Genomic DNA, 20,064 nt, shown 5'->3' on the forward strand with positions numbered 1-20,064 from the left:
CAATGAAACCTTACCTGAACCAAACCATGATAGTTTTGACAAATCGTCGCTGTAGGATTGGTTTCCCGAATAGACCAAATGTTCAGGAGACGAAAGACAAATTTCATAATCCTATATTTAAATACATGGAGATATTTAAATTGTTATTTTTACAGCATATGAATGATGTATTCATTACCATTACAAAGTAATTTAAAGAAAGGGATGGTTCTCGTCCAATTAGATACAAAAAAACATTCTGCATTAAGAGGTCGATTTCAACAAAAATGGATATTTGGGAAACCAATCCTATAGAGACGAAATTTTACGGCCGATTCGACAAAATAGTGCACACTTTTTCATTCATATTTATTCGTTTTCGTTGAATTAAAAATATTTATTACACAAGTTGTTGGTTCATCTTTTTAAATTCATTAAGCTCTGGCTAACCAAACTATAATAGATACAAATATTATTCTATCTATAAAATATCCAAAGTTATGTGTGATTTAATTGCATAATTTTAGATACTTATTTTATATTTTATACATAGACGAGTAATTTTTGACTATTATCTATTATAGCTTGGTTTCGTGGTAGGGTTTAATTGAATTTCAAAAACCAACCAACACAATCTGTAAATTGTAGTCTTAGTTCAATGAAAACAAATAAATATGACTGACATAGTTTAGTGTGCATTATTTATGTCGGATCTTAACAGCCTACCTCCACCCTTCGCCACTGCCGTATAGTATAGATAGCTATTGTGCATACTTGGAGTGATTATTGATTAATATTTAGTAAAAATACGATTATTATCTATGATATGGGGAAAATTTCGGCGTACATTTCAAATGTGTATTATTTATTTTAAAAAAATAGTTTAAAAATTAAAACAATACAAACTCCTGTCTACTTTTAACATTCATTTTATAGTCAGTGCAAAACCAAGCCAAGTAAAGTTTTCCAAGACAGTTGGTAGACAAAATTTATATTTACCTACCCAAATAAAATACCGAAGAGTGTATCAGCAGTGTTGCCAGCGGCCAACTGGCGCACCGCAGGACAAAACTCAAGAGATGGATTTATCGCAAAACTTATCTATGGCTTTCTTCGGGGAAGCCAACTTGACAAATGAAACTTGGTCGCAGTGTTGGCGTCACTGACGGCGATTTCCTTATACCACGCCGGACAGTTGGCAACACATTTCGGCCGGAGGGTTTAGGAAAAGTTTGCGAGAGTTTAACAAGTCATAGATCAGCTGGTAGCTAACTATTATTTGTCATTATCAATATTTAGTTTTGCATTAATACTATTATATAGATCTACAACTAGGGATGGTCCCCGAAGACCTCGTATAAACTTTCAACTCTATGAATAATTTACTGGTTAGATGTTATTGTTTGATATACAATTGTTATACAACGGGAAAATGACCGAAACCACCAGGCCGATTTAGAAGAAAAGCCTTTACGCCGAATTTAATTTTCATCAATTATCATTTTGTTACTTTTACATTGAGATACATATTAGCATGGTCCCCACAAGGCGGGGCTGACAGGGCTCTAGCCTGGGTGGCCGGCATTGTGGATCGACCAAATAGTGAACATAATAACATCACAAATTCGATCTAATAGTAAAAAAAGTCGACTGCGGCGCAATTTTACTTAAAAATAACAACATTTTTAAATATTATGTCGTTGTGCGATGCAATTCTTGAGTATTGTTCGTCGATTACTCGACAACTCCTTAATTCAAGTGGATGCAGGTATTCACCTGTCTTTAACCTTAGCGATAGGTAGGGGGGCCTGCCAAAGATTCAGGATGATGTGGGGGCCTTGCATAGTAGGTACATATATTTATAAAACTATGATGTTTCACTTAGATTAATAATTAAGGGAATCGTACCTATATCAATTGAAAATAAATGGTAAATACCTACGTAATTAATTATTACACTACTTTCCTCCTCTTCATTTATACATTTTTTATGTTTTTCAGTATATTTTATTTTTTACTCTCTTATAATCTTACAACCTATATGTTTTTTAATCATTTTTAATAGCTCTTTCCAATGTATTTTTCATAACTACATGTATTTAATATTTTATTGTATTGTATTATGCTTTTTGTGTCCGCTTGTTATCATCACTAGGTAATTCTTTCTTTTATATCTCGTATTGTACTTCTGTTATCTGTGATTAATCCTGTTGGTTGGTTGTTATCGAACAAGTAAATTATTATATTTTTAAAAACGATTCTCTACCTGTCACCATAACAAATGTGTACTTATATATTTTACTACTAAAATATAAATAATTTAATTTATTGTTTTTGCAGGTTTGGTTCCAAAACCGACGAGCAAAATGGCGCAAGACGGAAAAATGCTGGGGGAGGTCTACAATAATGGCAGAGTATGGCCTGTACGGAGCCATGGTTCGTCATTCGTTACCCCTGCCCGAGACCATTCTCAAGAGTGCGAAGGAAAACGAAGCCGTGGCGCCATGGTTACTAGGTAAGCATTTGTTCCTATTAAAAACTAAGCATAGTCCTACACACTTATCTAAAGAACGATCAAAAATGAAATTACGAACTACCATAGGGACGCCACTTTGAAAACGTCATTCGAATGTCAGATTCTGTTCAGTTGCGAGTCTTGATTGAGTAGTTTTCGACTGTGGCTCCCCCATCCATTCTTCAGGTAAGTTTGTAGGCCTGTAGGCAGTGGCGGCTCGACGACTTTCTAGGTGGTGGGGTTTAGCCATTAATTATTTACTTATACCTACCAACCTATCTCATATTATACATTATGAACCAAGCTACTTAAAATAATATGATTTCATTAATTCGGAAATGATTAATTTTTCAGACTAAATAATATGATTATCTGAGTCCTTACTTAATCACATCTAAAAAACTAATAATTTAATAAATATTAATAACTATTATAGACTTATCATTATCAGTTTTGAACAACGACATACAGTTAGCGTTTTTACCCATCTAGGGGTTATTAAATTATTCTCTCCCCAGTATGTGTAGACTAACACTAATGCATTCACATACTTTGTAGAACGAGATTTGTAATCATGTAATTAGGTAGGTATATTATGACAATGATAAAAATATCGGACGTGTATTTTTGACTTATAACGATGTGGGGATGGTCCCTACGAACCCTTAAGGTATAGCCGCCCCTGCCTGTATGTACTATAATACATCCAAAGATGTTGAAAAAAATCTTGTTATAAAGTCCAAATGTATGAAAGTGATGCAAAACAGGTTCCCTGGAATACTAATTACAAGGGTTTATAGTTATTATTGCATAGAAAAATTACATGCACTCTAGCACAAACTCTAGCTTGCTTCAGCGATTTTGATAGGAAAACCACTGAAGCCTTCACCTGACAGAAGAATGGTTCCTTGAACACCTTTGGGTATATCTCTAATAATTGTTATTTTATATTGATTGTGACTAGCGTTGTCAGTGGTAGACAGGACATGCGTTGCATAGGGGAGGCACATTATAAAAGTCGGCGAATGAAGGAACCAATATAAATACTTATTACAAATATCGATAGTAGTGGTAGTTTTTCATGAAGCAGACGCTGCTTTCGCTTCATTAGAAAGTATCAACATCTTAGTTTTAAATAAGTTTTAAATAAATAGTCATAAAATATCCCAACACAATTACTTATTAATTGTTGTATTGTAATTCATAATGTAATGGTGGTTTATCATACAGGAAATCATTTTTACAAAGATTGCCTTTAAACCTGTCAATGCCACAGACCTCTACGTACCTAAAACCACCACTTTTTGAAAGTAAGATACCTGAAAATGGTCGAAATCTCAGTAGAAACGAAACGACTCAAATGGAATAGTACAAATATTAAATCTATTAGAATTTATTACTTATTTATATTAACGATAAGATGTTTTTATGATTTCCCAGATTATAAAAAAAAAACAATTAAAAAAATATGCATTGATAAAGCTTGTAGTAGAACAGTGCGTTCGATTCGTAAATTGCGGGTTCGAATCGAGCGACTGGTTAAAATTATTTAAGTATATTTTGTCATGACATTCAGTTGAAAATGGATTGATTATCTTATTATCTTTAAACCAGAATGATTTATTAATGAAAACGTTAGACGGTTTTGTTTCAGTCACTCCATGAGATTTATTAAATAGTAATAAGTATAAATCGTATGCATAACATAAAAACGTATCTATTATTTTTTATAAGAAAAGAAAACCTCTTTGAATGTAAAATCTGACAGCCAAAAAGACAATAAAAACTACGGTCGTAATAATTACGCGGGTTTTATTATAATTCCGACCTGCCATCTATGTTTGTTTTATCTGCGTCATCACAACCTTTGTTGTCAAAGACATCTTAAAAGTTTAACAAAATACGGAATAACCTACTGTATGCATCTGAATATACAAGTTAATTTAGCCTAACTATTATAACTAGACTTACGACATTTTAAAACTGATATTTCCGAGTTCTTACTTTGAAAATATTATAAATCATGCAACTTTCCAATTTGTCTTAACACATAATCTTTAATCACAAGCAACTATTTACCGTATGGATATGATACTCGAGGCTATATTGGCTAATATTTACAATGTCTCTTACGACGGTTCGGATTTAATGTTTCGTGTTCTTCATTCGAAATACACTCCAATATCCAACCCCCTGGCGTATTTTTTCAAGAAGGAAAACAAGGGAGGACTACGGTCACGTCGTTATGATTTTAATACTAATGGAAAATCGCCGATAAGAAAATTATATCCGAAAATGTATGTAAACCAGCTAAAGTATTTATATATTTTACACCTACCGTAACCTTTTGAGAACGTCGTATCTTTCAATGGGCGACAGAGAGCTATAAACTGTGATTTAAAAGGTGATAAATGGTAACAAATTTATACACGGTTGAGAATATTTTTTAAATCAGAAGCCTAATTACAGTCGGTCCGACAGAGGAAGGGTATAGTTGAACATTCTCATAGCCTCTAAATCACAAAAGCTTCATTATTTACATTCCATTGGGCACTGTTGCCTTCCAAAAAAGATTCAAGAAAAGCTTGTAAAAATACAGCATGGAAAATCAACCGATAGACCGACTTTATTCATAATAACTTAAACTAATTCTGCAATTGTGTCAAATAGACCCAGGAAAATATGAATAAAAAGTAATAACATATTATCATATACGCAAAAATACATATATCATACAGTTAGTAATGTTTTCAAATTTTTTAAAATATATTTTCTTGTTTCTGTACTATATCCATTATGGGAGATCTTTTCTCTGTCTGACACTGCTATGAACACATGACAAATTTATTTTGCTCAAACCGGTCAAAAAGTCAATAGTTTCTTCCATAATCACTCAGCAATTGAACTGACTAATCATTTTCTTCGTATTTTACGACCAATCTATTGGTTCTCGACATAATTTTCTTTATTCACGTGGTTTAAAACTTTTGCTTGTAACTTATAACACAATATTGATGAAAGCTGTCTGCAGAAGTTGATCCTTTTCGTAGTGTCACAATATGCTGTGTATTGAAATATGTAAAGAAAACGCAAAATATTAAAACCATCTATCTGAGTTTTACGCAAATAGTATTTGAAAAAAAAAATGGTACTATAAGTTCATCCTGGATACAGCGGCAAACACATTTTGAAAATAGCCGATATACTGGATTATTTGTTAGTTTGGGTTAGTTTAGGTTAAGTTAGGTTAGGTTATCCTAACAAATAATCCAGTATATCGGCTATTTTCAAAACGTGTTTGCCGCTGTATCCAGGATAACCGTATAGTACCAAAAAATGAAATACAGAACGACGTCAAATAAAGAAAAAATTCGGTGAAATTCATTTTAATGAAAACAAATGTGATCGGAAAGATATTATTTGAAACTTTATCGCAGTGACCGTAGCACCACAAGAAAAACAACGGACGTCGGCGCCATCTACACGCTGTTTTGGAAAGCGCACACATTCGCAGGGAAAATGTCACCGGTGAATACATACCAACAATTTTCTTCTTTACTCCTTTCCTGCCCGGGGAATGAGGCGGGGGAGTTATTATGCAGGGAAAGGGGGACGGCATCATTGCTTTTGAATGCCCCTGCAAATTAACGCGGTCCGCGCATGCGCCGGAATAAAACAAAAACGTAATTTAATTAACGCTCGGTTAAGACGTTTTGACGGCCATATTGAATTTTGCCTTTTGTTTTGACTTAACCCATTTAACAATGGGTTGTTTATTTCCATCTTGGTTTGGGAGTTGTCGACAAACTTTTGTTCCCAATCTCTTTTCATTGCTCTTCATATTAAATACACATGTTTTTATAGGTAACTTAGCTATATATCGGTAGTTTTACAATAGTATCATAATATATATGAGTGGTTCACAATAATTATGGATTAAGTCCATCAAAATCGATCCTGAGATATTTGAACCAAAAGTTAAAATTGCTTTTGTAAAATTCAAGAATGTTTTCACTGTATATACTTACCATATTTTAATAGTACCTACTTGGATCAATTTAAATAAAAAAAGTCGAAACATAAAGACGTAGATTCTGGCCTTATTAATATTAGCAAAATTAATATTAACAAATTTAATACTTCTTTATACTGCTGAAGGAACTGTCAAAATGGACATGATTCACATTCAATTTGATGTCTTATCAATACTAGTATTGCATTTATGTGGAAAATTGTAGAGCTAGGATTGTGATATTAACACACAATATAGAAATCTGTTTTATCTAGCCCCTGAAAAAAAAATCAAATTTTATGAAAATTGGACTTGATCCACAGTTATTGTGAGCCACACATATGTAAGAAACATAAATAATAATAAAAAAACGTCATGTATTATTATGTTTGAGGTTTATTTAATATAACATTCCAGCGCATCTATTCTATACGCAAGACTGCTATCGGCCGCTATCGGCAGCTATCCAGGGTAGTTTTGTATCGAAGTATAGTTTTAGCACTTATTGCAACAATTACAACAAGTTAGCCGTCTAAACAGTCAAAACTCTCTATCTCGCTCTAAAATTTAGCACAGCCAAGAGAGGTGCTATTAAATTATTGAACTTATTGTAACAATTACAAATAACTTATTGTAATTCAAGGGCTTAGTGTCAAACAACACTATCTACAAAAATGCAACTTTACAGGAGAGCCAAAAATCGTTATTTTAGATTCTTGTAACTTAACAAGGGAAATGTTTATTTAAAACCTAATGTTAATATTTTGTAATTTATTGTGTATTGTACATTTATCTTGCTTATAATGATGTTGAAATTTATAGGGATAGTTTTAAAAAACTATGAAAACAAGGGTAACTTATGTAATTAGCGTTAAACTTTACTGACAATTTAATAAGAAATTAGAAAAGATTGACATAACGTTGTTTGTCTATCATGTAGCCGTAAATGTAAAATAACGTTATCTCAAAAAAAAAAAAAACACTTTTGTTGGGATAATGGATCGTTTAGAGGATGTTATATTATGAACATGGTTTTCTTCATATGATTAACTTTATTATTATCATCATCATGAATAATAATGTACAGAGTAATAGATTACATTGATTATGCGACCGTTACAGTAGACCTTCGATTATACACTAATGTCATGCCGGACACCCGACAGCCAGTGCCGTAGTTAAACGTAGTAATAATATTCTTATATTATTACTTATAATATTTAGTTATGTTATTATATTAGACGGCTATATATCAACAACTTTTTTGTAGATAACGTTGTCTGACTTTAAGCACTCGAATTGTTACAATCAGTGATAATACTTCGATACAAACCTACCCTAGATAGCTGCTGTAGTGGCTGAAAGCAGTTATGTGTATAGAATAGATGCGCTGAGACTGTGTATGGTTTGCGTTGATGTCATATCAATTCTTTTCTATTATAGCATAGACGTATGGACCCTAAATCCAGAATTGTCGCAAGAATTTGAAGCCGTATACGTTTGGCTGTATAGACGTATCCTCAAAAAAAATTACTCACAGCAATACATCATCAAATGACCGAGTAGGTAGTTCTGTATAAAATCAAAACCAAAAAACTACCATACTTCAGTTACAGTATGAGAGAACAAAACTATCTACACACACATTCAATCACAAGATTAACAGTAAACAAATTGTCAGAAAACTACACCCCAATTCGTGGCTTTAACTTTAAAATATCCGTTTTTGGTGTGAGCACTTAGATCAGAGATTAGAGATTTTAGATCAATGAAAACAAATCCGTTTGACTGACAACGATTAGTATTCATTATTTATATCGGATCTTCACAGACTACCTCCACCCTTCGCCACTGAATTACATATCTACCTATGTAGCCATGTATGAGTAATAAAACTATGAAACTCACATAAGTAGATATTATGTAAGCCTACTTCCTTTTCCATTCCCCGATAATCACAAAGCCCATTTAAATATCTCTTTGGCAAAGCGCTGGGAATAATCGTCTCCCATCAAATGGGCAAAGAAGCCATTAATTTAACAAAAAGTAAAAAAGAATAAGTCCCATGATCGGTTTTAAAAAGCGCTAAGTCCTTCATACGGATGTACCAAACTGTGGGGCATTATTCACTTGATGTTTTATGTATGCGCGGATCATTAAATTCATTTTTGTTTTATCTAAGTGTGAGATAATGTGTCGTCCCACCAAGGTGAGTAGCTTTTAAGTAAAATGAACCAAGGCTTTGTAAAAGAAAAAATGCGAACAATTATTCTAAAATGATAGAGGTACCTACAGTGACGTCCATAGGCAAAGTGCCGCCCTTAAGCAGGCTTAGAATGCCACCCCTTTTCATTTCTAGTTTCAAATTGTCTGAAAATTTGATAAATACTTACCTATTTACATAATTTCTTATTTATATTCCGCTATCTTAAACAGACAAATACACCATAGGTCAGTGGCGAAGGGTGAAGGTAGACTGTTAAGATTCACCATAAATAGTGCACACTAAGCTTTATCAGTCACACATATTTGTTTTCATTGTAATAAGACTACAATTTATAGATGGTACTGGTATATTTTTTAAATTCAATTAAACCCTGCGAAAACCAAGCCGAGTAAAAAAATACTCGTCTATATATAATTATATAAAATATCTAGAATTATGCAAATAAATCATAGGTACATAACTTTAGATATTTTATAGATGAAATAATATTTTTATCTATTTTTAGTTTGGAAGGGGGTACATGCTCGTCGTAGGTCAAAATTGAGTTTTTATTGTATTTTCAAACCATGATCCTGGACACTCCTTAAACGTTGTAGATAATCTATTTATATAATTTTGAAGCCTTATTATCCCTTATATTTATTTTAAACATTTGATGACTGCATAAAGTATTTTTGTTACATAAAATAGTATTCTTTTAAACCTCTCGCTCTAATGTTTTAGAATATAGTCGTATTTCGGTACATAACTGTGCAGTGGTGTTAAGATTTTTTACATTTATTAATTTTTAAACGCATTTATAAAACCATTAGTATAATTTATTACGAGATAATTTTTGTAAAATATGCACGATAAAAAATGATATTGATAATCTCTGTGATCCCAAATTTGACAAGAATTAGGCATTTTATTATTCAAAAAATCGGCAAGATTAACACATTTGAAGATGATTCTAAAGATAATTATTATAAGCTATGTTTTTGTTCATTCAAGTGTGATAAACATCTTATGAATAATAATTGCTTTATAATAATTATTGACCTAAGATTAAGGTAGTGTTTTTTTGAAATACGCTATTTCTTTTGTCATTCCCCAGTGGTTAAGCTACAACATACGGCCGTAGCCATAAATTGACAAACTATAATTAAAGTAGGGAGTAAAATTATGTTAACGCGCGTGTTTGAACATGTACCTAACCGATTTTTTTTATTGTTTTTTTAAACGGATATTATTATACAATAGTACCTACTTGTTGTCAGGATTTTTTATGCTTCGATTATTTTTTTAAACTAAGATGTCGATACTTTCTAATGAAGCAACCGCATCGTCTGCTTCATGGAAAACCGCCGTTTCTTCATTCGCCGCCCTTTATAATATGCCACCCCTATGCAACGCATGACCTCCCTATCCCCACGGGATGTCATATACCATTACGCACACAATATAAATTGTGAAATAGATACTTGTTTAAGTACCAACCTAGACATCTATTTCACAAGATACCTACCTATTATATAGTTAATTTAAAAATAATAGTTACCTATAGGAGAAGTGGGGAGAAAATATTAATTGATAATAAAGATAATTTGGTAAGTATATCATTAAAATGAAAACTACATTTTTACAAACGATATTTCATTAATTTTCTAAGTTAAACGGTTTCTCAAATCGATAAATGCTTGTTGGTATTAACAGGTATGTCAATTATGTGTTGATTAGTGAATAAAAAGGTATTTCATAATAATACAGTAAGTGAAGTAAGTGAATGAACCGTATGTGGTGACTTATCAAAGTATTTAGGGACATCGGTGGCTAAGGGTAGAAGTAGGCGCTAGAAATTCGACATAAACAGTACACACTAAACTTTGTCAGTCATTACTTATTTGTTTTCATTGAACTAAAAATACAAATTGCAAATGGTTTTTAAAATTCAATTAAACCCTACCAATTATAATGGATATTGATATTAGATTAAAAAATGTTCTTCTATCTTTAAAATATCCACCCCATAATATTATAAAAGTATATTAATTTATTTATTATGGTTTAGTTAGGCAGGGCTTAATCGAATTTAAAAATCATTTGCAATTTGTATTCTTAGTTCAATGAAAACAAATAAGTATGACTGGCAGAGTGTGCATAATTTTTGTCGGATCTCCCACGGCCTTTGGGTTTAATTGAATTTTAAAAACTAAACAATACCATCCACAATTTTTATTTTTAGTTCAATGAAAACGAATAAAGTATGATTGAATATGTTTAGTGTGAACTATTTATAACGAATCCCCACAGCATACCTCGACCCTTCACCACTGTTGTCAGGTATATGATTGTTATTAAGTACCTATAAGTAATTAAATGCGAACAAAGACCGTTGCAATTCCGCGATGCGACTTACCGCGTTTTAGCGCACCCGTTAAATCAAAGAGACGTATGTGACGGTACAAGGAGTTACACTAATTCGACTGGAACGCCAAATCGCCCGAACAAAGGCCCGAGTCATCGCGTTATCATCCAGCCAGCCAAATTGCGATGCACTCTCCGGAATGGTAATGGCCTAACTTTGAGCATATATCGCGGAGAAAATGTACGAGATGCGATTATTTTAGAAAGTAAATTGCAGAACATTACATAGGTACATAGAGCAGTTTACTATAATCTAACATTTTTTTAAATAGATAATAATTACATTCTAAATTTAAAATACAAAGCTACCAAGAAAGGCCCAGTAATATATAGTCACCTCAATACTGCAACAAGATAACTTGATTTTCACTGTTTTTTAGATAGCTATTGAATATGATTCTACTTTCCTTCTCTACAAAATGATAAATCTGGGTAAGTCAGATGTTAATGGGAACTGTATTTATTTTGTGTTTGAAAATATTAGATAACTTTAAAATCATAGATTCATTAAATGAATAAATTAATATACCTATCTAGATTTTTTTTTCATATAATTGAACATTATTTAATTGTTCCCAATTAGACCAAGCACAATTTTCCATTTATATTTTAAATAATAATTATAGGCTAAATTTATGTTAATCAAGTAAAGTTTAAATTTATTTTTTCCAACAATGACCAAATCAAAGTTATCTAGTTTTAGTATTGAGGTGACGATTTGGATTCAATCTTCATAATCGATTACTTCAAATTAATCTAATAAATCACGCTTACAACAAAATACGACTGGAGTGATTTGTAACGTTTTAATTTTCCCAACAATTACCCAATTCAGAGTTATCTAGTTGTAGTATTGAGGTAACGACACTAAGCAAAGATGTTGTGGAATGTCTGGGTTGATTATTGGCTAAACTGTAAAATTTAATTATGCAATCTAAGTACCTACATTAAATTACAACGAAATATAAAAAGACACATTTACTTTAGAGGTGGGAAAACTGATCGATTTGAAGACTAAGTATACTTACTACCAGTATAAAAAATACTTAGTATCGAAACTTGTTCCAAAATACTTACTAGTATTTGAAATATCGGCTTCAATAGAATCGCTAAAAATACACAGAGCTCGGCTTTTCGAAATGTCCCATTTATTATAAAATTTTAAACACATTTTAAATGTATGAGTTGTTTTTATGTTATAATATTCTTGGTAACATACAATGAATATACAATGTGCTGCTACACAAAATTGATGACCTATTGTTCATACATAAGATTATGTCATTCACTTGCATAGACTAATAAATTGAAATATCTTGTTATATATTATGTTTTCAAGAAAGTCTGCCTACAAGCGAGCGACTCGCGATGATATTATCATCGCATCACGCATACGTTCGAACAAGTTTTTTGGGAACAAGTTTTTTTAGAACAAGTTTTTTGGGAACAAGTTTATTGGGCCACACGTACTAACTATGGGTAGTTTCATCCGAGACTTGAGTACACAAACTGGTGACAGTATTTCAAACTCACCTCTAATTTACTTACTTCAAAAATCAAGGCGTTAACACTGAAATGAGAATTTGTGCAAAATTATTTTCAAATGCCATCTTAGAACGAGGTGTTTTGAGTTGTTTCCACAGAAAATATTAATAAATATAATTCCGATAGGCTATACCCTAATACACTACATTTTGGCGCAGGGTTTTGAATGTGTGAGCGTCCTACAAAAATGAACCACACATTATAGACGTGCAATAGTGTGTGTTGCAACCTTCAAATACACCAATAAGTATTGAATGAGCTTCAGTGCCAGGGAACTCAGGAATAATTAATCTGTTCTGTGTACAAGCGTATTTTTGACACGTCTTTAAATTTATCTCATATTCTTCCACACTCGAGATCGGATGCCTGTTACTCCACGCCGGTTGTGTATTTCAGTTCCCATTATTTCTGAGTTCCCTGATTTCACATTATATTATATTCTCGTCAATCACGAGACAATTGTGATCAATTAAGGTCATTTTTTTCTAAAATTATAATAAATAACTGACACGGTCTTAAAGCGATTGGATTGGACCAGTTGGGTCCAATCAGGAATCGGGTTCTAGGGGTCTCGCGCCCTAGATGATTTCGGGCTTCATAAACTAAAATAAAACAGCAATAAATAAATATATTTTGAAATGAAATCAATAATTCGATTGTAATACATTTAAAACGCAGGAGGTTTGTGCAGTAGAATCTTTGAAAAAATCAACCCTATTATTCAAGAACACATTCAATATATGGATACATAATTGATTAATAAATACATACTTAACTGTTATTGTTTGTTGATGTTTATTGTTTCATATCGATTTTTAAATTACATGATAGTATGGCCGTATTATTTTGATAGTTTAATATGTATTGCAGACAAACTAACACTAGCTAAACTAAAACTAACACTAGCTCTTAATTGTCTTTTTTAAATTACACACTCAAGAAAAACGGCCGCTTATTGGAACGCCGTTGGTTTATTTCTTTCCACTTTAACTTATATTACTAAATTATATAATTATTTCTCGTCGTTTTATTTTTAAAGTAACAACTGTCACTCGTTTAATCGCTTGTTTACGTAAGGAATTGCAAATGGCCGACAATAACAAATTCGTTGCCTAGTCAACGGAACAATTCCACTATCAAACTTTCGTTTGTATACAGCCGACTGATTAGAAGCTAACTTCATACTGTCGCACACTTTCGTAACGGTATGCGCGCGCAGCTCTCAATTTCACTCTCTACCAAAAACAACCAGTAAGTCAACCCTTTACGATGACCTCTGGGGTACACATTTACGCGTACGCGTGGCAGGGAAGAGCAAATAAAGGTTGAAACAGACACAATAACGATCTGGCACATACATGCTAAGAGCGTTTTAGTGTCTATGATCATATCTATGCCATTCCGACATATTATAAATACATATTCTATGACAGCTATGACATCGTCTTTACACTAGGTGACACAGAACGCCAACATAAGAAACGGGTTTTTCGGCATATACCTATATGCCAGATCGTCATTGTGTCTGTTTCAACCATAACGCAGTGCCACGCAGGAGGGTATTACGAAGCTGAGCGCAATTTACAGGAGGTGGTCCTCCTGCAGTTTGTTTTGTTTGCATCCCCCTCTCCTCCGCGCCCTTACCACTTCACTCCACCCTCCCGGAGGAGTGATGGACGCAAATTATCCCACTGTGTACGTACATGCTTCGCCGGCACTCCGTGGGGAGGAACGGGTAATTAAACGCATGTAAATATGCTCATACGCTAGCGTGTGTGAGTGGTGCTATGTGCTTGTGTTAGTGAGCAGGAGCGAATTAAGAAAATGCACTGAAAATTAATAAAAAAATATTTATCGTGTAATCTGGCGACAGTTATGTGATGTAAAAATGATTTTACCAAACTATATAAGTATTCCTCAGCTTAATAGCTCCTTGAAACAGTATTTTTAGAATATTACTTCAAACAACAAAGAAAACTATTGGTGATTGTATAATATTGATACTAGCAAGCTACTAATTATGTTTAACTGGGACCAGTCCCAGGAAATAAAAACTAGAATTGAGATTGCAAGGAGTGCCTTTCTCAAAGGTACGTTGTTATGTTCTCTCAATTCTTTTCTATGATATGGACGCTAAACCAAGAGATGTCACATCCTCAAAATTCCTTGGACTTACCGAGTGACAAATGTTGAAGTTCTCAATCGAATGGGGAAGGACTGAGAAGTTCTGCGTAGTATCAAAACCAGAAAACTACAGTACCTTGGCCACATTATGAGAGGACAAAAGTACAGCATTCCCCTACTTGTTATTCAAGGAAAGATCAATGGTAAGCATATCAGAGGACGGCGACACATTTCGTGGCTTAAGAACCTCCGTGATCGGTACGAGTGCAGCTCCACTGAACTGTTCCGGTTAGCACATGACAAATCTAAGATCGCCTTGATGGTGGCCGACCTCCGCTAGGGGATGGCACAATAAGAAGAAGAATTATGTTTATTGAAATCATTTTGTTTTGAACATACTTACATAACTTGAAAACACCTCGGCATCTCAAAAGCTCATTTAACATAGAATTTATATTCCTACATTAATTAGAGTGGTATATAACATTATAATATCATTGATCCCAGGTTTATGTCATATTTATAATATCATTGATTCCAGGTTCGAATCCTAGGTCTGACAAATACACATTATTGAACATACATAACTTAAAAACACCTCAGATTTATATACCCACTAGAATACCGTCATATTTTACCGCGGAATACCATTTTGGTAAGACTACTTTAGTGTTTAGTTTAGAGCAGGGGGGGGCAAACTGCGGCCCGCGGGCCGCATGTGGCCCGCCGGGTATTTTTTTGCAGCCCGCCATTATTAATTGTACTTCTGATTACGAATAACTTTTTTTTATATATTTTTTAAAAAATATTGACAATAGATTAAAATTTGAAGAATTTCTTGTTTCTTAAATGTATTATCTCAGTACGTCTTCCTTGCGTCTCGTCTCAAACTATGTAACCACTATTTTCTACGTTGAACATCGATTTCAATAGATATTGATAGTGTGCCGACAGAGCTACAACTTGAGATTATTGATCTGCAGTGTGACACTGATTTAAGAGAATTGCATCGTCGTGAAGAAATCTCCAAATTTTACAATGCCTTTAATTCAGACAATTTCGACCAACTTAAAGATTATGAAAGAAAAATGTTCGTTATTTTTGGATCAACCTATATATGTGAACAAAAATTTTCGATCATGAACCTCAATAAAAATTCTTTACGATCAAATATCTCCGATGCCCATTTAGAAGCAGCTTTGAGAATATCAACTACAAAATTAACACCTGAATTTAAAAAAATGTTAAAAAATGTACATCAGTTTCATTCTTCTCATTAATTTTTTGTAATGTTTATTTTTCGTGATAATAAATAGTGTATATCTAAAAATGGTATTTTACTTGCGGCCCGCCGCTCATTTTTAATTCTTGAATTTGGCCCTCCATCCAAAAAGTTTGCCCCCCCCCTGGTTTAGACCATCATATTGCCATTAACCTTAGCGGTATATATGTAGGAGGGGGGGGGGGGTCCGCCAAACATTCTGGCCTGGGGGCTCACTTCAGGATGTGGGGGGCATTCTTGAATTCCTCTACGCTTTTCACAGTTAGGGTTTAGGAAGTTTTTCTTGGAACATCAATTCGAGTACAATATTAGATGGTGCTTTTCCATTGTTTTGCTACGACATACTCCCAAAAAATGTATGTAGATACGTGTCAAGTGCATGGCCCCCACAAGGGGGGGGGGCTGACAGGGCCCTAGCCTGGGGGCCCGGGCTCAGGGTGGGCCCGGCGAGGCGATTCAACCAGATAAGCGAGATAAACACACATCACAAATTGGCTTCACTATTAAAAAAAGTCGCCTGTGGCGTTATTTCCCTTCTATAATATTACATATTGTTTAAAATTATGCGGTTGTACGATACAATTTTTAATTATCTATGAATACTTGACAACTCCATAATTCAAAGGATGTATTAAAATATATAAAAACCACTAAATATACACATTAATTTTACCGCGTACACCATTTGGAAAACGCTAGGTACTATTTGTAAAGCGTTATACTGCCTTTATCCTTAGCGATAGGTAGGGAGGCCGGCCAAAGATCTTAGCCTGGGGGCCCGCTTCAGGATGTGGGGGCCATGGTCAGGTGGTAGAAGTAAATCACGTGTGGCTCGACATTAATATTTGTATGTTGGCATTTATAGTCCTTACTTCGTCACTGCCTTGCAGGGCAAAGGGGTAATTAAGCACACCGAAATTTCCATAAGTAGGCACATATCCTCACAATACATTCACACATGTACGCAGGGTCGCTGGGGTAAGATACCGCCCTTCCGGAATGCGGCTGTGAAATATTGTATTTCGTTAAGGGAAATTAATGAATCTTCTCGGAAATTAGCGAATTTTTAGCAAATTGCATTGTGTTCTTGTCTAACAATTAATTAAAACAAAAGAAGGATTTTAATGACATCTAAATTTTTGTTGTGTCATTTTAGACTGTACCATACTATAATCTAAAGCAGGGTTTCCCAAACTTTTTCTGCAATGGAACACTTTGCAAACCCGGAAATTTTAACGGAACAATTAGTTTATTTTGTAGGCTATTTATTAGCGCAGCTAAGCGTTCTGCTAATTTTGGCAACTGTCGTTAAACTGACAAGACTTGTCAGCCGGTCATTTAAAAACAATATACACCATCTCTTTCATACGCACGGTGTGACAAAAGATGGTCCTCTGTCTGTACCTAGCTCATGGCCTCCACATACCGAAGCGGGCTCCCTACTTATCGCTAAGATTAAAAGCAATGTGACGATCTGCAGCTGCATATTCAAAATGGTGTTCGAGGTACCAAAGGGTATTTTTAGCGATTGTATTTTTAATACACCCACTTTTATGTTGATATGCACAATTATGTATATGTTAAATATCGACAATAATCCAAAATTGTAAGTATGGCAAAAACACATATTATTTAATGTTAGTATGCTTGAACAGCGACATTTTTTGCTATTAGTGCATGTTTGTGATGTGTGTTTATCTCACATGGCTGGTCGATCTCTCACGCCGGGCCCCCCTAAGCCCAGGCCCACAGGCTAGAGGCCTGTCAGCCACCCCCCTTGTGGTAGCCATGACCTATCTACATACTTGACGTCATAAACATCAGTGAAGATTGGTCATCACTCGCCTTTCAATATGAAGTAAATTCTTTAATTATTTTACTTCTACTTAGTAGAAAATCTTTAAATGTGTTGCAGTGTATAAAACCTTTCCAAATGGTCGCGGAACACCTATTCAAGTTTGGCGGAACATAGTTTGGGAAACCCTGATCTAAAGAATTAAAGTAATCTAGATCTGGTGGTTTATAAATTCGACCACCCTATTATAATGCAACCACTTGTGGATTTTTATGAATTCAAAATATAAGTACAATGACTTTAGTATCACATTTTAATGAAATTTATGACAAGACACATCTTGCAAATGCGATTTATTAGTTTTGAATAAATTTACGTAAATATGTAATTCAACAATACGCAATATTTTTACCTATATGTATCAGTGGCGAAGGGTGGAGGTAGGCTGATAAGTTCCGCTATAAATAGTGCACACTAAACTTTGTCAGTCATACGTATTTGTTTTCATTGAAATATGACTACAATTTACAGATGGCGTTGGTTAGTTTTTAAAATTCAATTAAACCCTGCCAAAACTATGCCATAATAGATAATTATAGTCAAAAAATACTTGTCTATCTATAAAATATCTAAAATTATGCAATTAAATCATACACAACTTTGGCTATTTTGGCGAAGGTTTGGAGGTATACTGTTAAGATCCACCATAGAGCACAATATTAAACTTTGTTAGTCTTACGTATTTGTATTTGTTGAACTAATACTACACTTGACATATGGTATTGATTAGTTTTTAAAAATCAATTAAACCCTGCCTAAACTAAACCATAATAGTTTTGGTAAGTATATTTTGGGTGATACGACACAATTGTGTACACTTTTTCACTCATAATTTAAGAATACATATTAGTATATTGCACATATTGTTGGCTCTTTTTTTAAATTTCATTAAGCCCTGCCTAAACTAAACTATAATAGATAAATTGAATTTTAAAAACTAACCAACACCATCCGTAAATTGGAGTCTTATTTCAATGAGAACAAATACGTATGACTGGCAAAGTTTAGTGTGCACTATTTATGGCGATCTTAACAGTCCACCTCCACCCTTCACAATTGCCTAATATACTTATACCTATATGATATATTGGGAACAAAAACATACAAATTTTGCTGTCACTTCTTCAACGAAAATACCTAAAACTTTCGAAAGAATTATATTTTTCAGAATGAAGAACATTGAAAATAATTAATATTATTATTTTCAGGAATGCACCGGAAGTCCCTCGAAGCGGCTGAGCATCTGAAGGAGGACGCTGCATCATCAGACAGAGAGGACGCGGGATCGAGGACTGACACCAGCGAGAGAGGCGCGCCTACGCCGACTCCCTCCCAGGGACACCTGCACCAGAATGCCCATGTTAGTATTACTTTCATCAAACCCACAAATAATACGTCAACCATTTTGTTTTTTAATGTGCTCATATTTTCCCTCCATCACCCAATACGTCTGCAAACCTTTTCGACCGTGTTGAGAAGATCACCTCTTTATATTATGTTATGTTGGGGATGTGTAAAGAAGAACTTTCGAAGACCCTGGTTGTAAATGGCGTGCACTATTGACTAGATTGTGCAAGATTCCTATTGGTTTTCCACTTTTATTTTGAACAAGCCTATACGAGACACAAATTTGCTAAATATTTTTTTCTCGTGGAATTCGGATCCTACCAGGGAACTCAGAAGAACTTATTACCTATCTGTTCTGTGGATCCTACTGATTGTCAGATAGACTTAGGATAAAAAATAGTTATTTTATTTGAACTATCATATGAGTAGGTATACTCTTAGTTGATGTCAGGCGCTCACACAGAATAGTGGTATGGGGGGGTCCATATTGAAAATGTATTATTGTTTTTTTTATATATATTCATCATACCCAGACACTCTCAACTATGAGTCTAGCGATGATCACCTGGCTTGCAGTTATACCTAACAACGAGTGCTCACCTACGAGTTATTGCGAGCTGTCGCATTCACAAATGGCTATCGAATGCACGTAGTTTAATTGTCATAATTATTAAAATCGTTAGTATCCACTGTAGTATTCAGACGTGCTGCATCAGAATCTTAAAGCAAACATTGGATGCCTTAGGTACTTCTCAAACTGGGGGGCGCGGCT

General features: G+C 34.0%; 1 protein-coding gene across 2 annotated transcripts in view; it reads left to right on the forward strand.

Moving 5' to 3' along the window:
- Nucleotides 1-20,064, forward strand: part of LOC147070755 (uncharacterized) — a 282,231-nt gene that overhangs the window by 258,295 nt on the left and 3,872 nt on the right. For both annotated transcript variants that reach the window (XM_085949174.1, XM_085949175.1), the window contains exons 7-8: nucleotides 2,320-2,494; nucleotides 19,154-19,305. In XM_085949174.1, coding sequence (XP_085805300.1) covers nucleotides 2,320-2,494; nucleotides 19,154-19,305 — 327 coding nt within the window. The remainder of the gene's footprint in view (nucleotides 1-2,319; nucleotides 2,495-19,153; nucleotides 19,306-20,064) is intronic.

Source organism: Rhyacophila brunnea, unplaced genomic scaffold, assembly GCF_057557595.1.
Source record: "Rhyacophila brunnea isolate RB1 unplaced genomic scaffold, BYU_Rbru_1.0 scaffold_21, whole genome shotgun sequence".
In the NCBI taxonomy this organism is placed as follows: domain Eukaryota; kingdom Metazoa; phylum Arthropoda; class Insecta; order Trichoptera; family Rhyacophilidae; genus Rhyacophila; species Rhyacophila brunnea.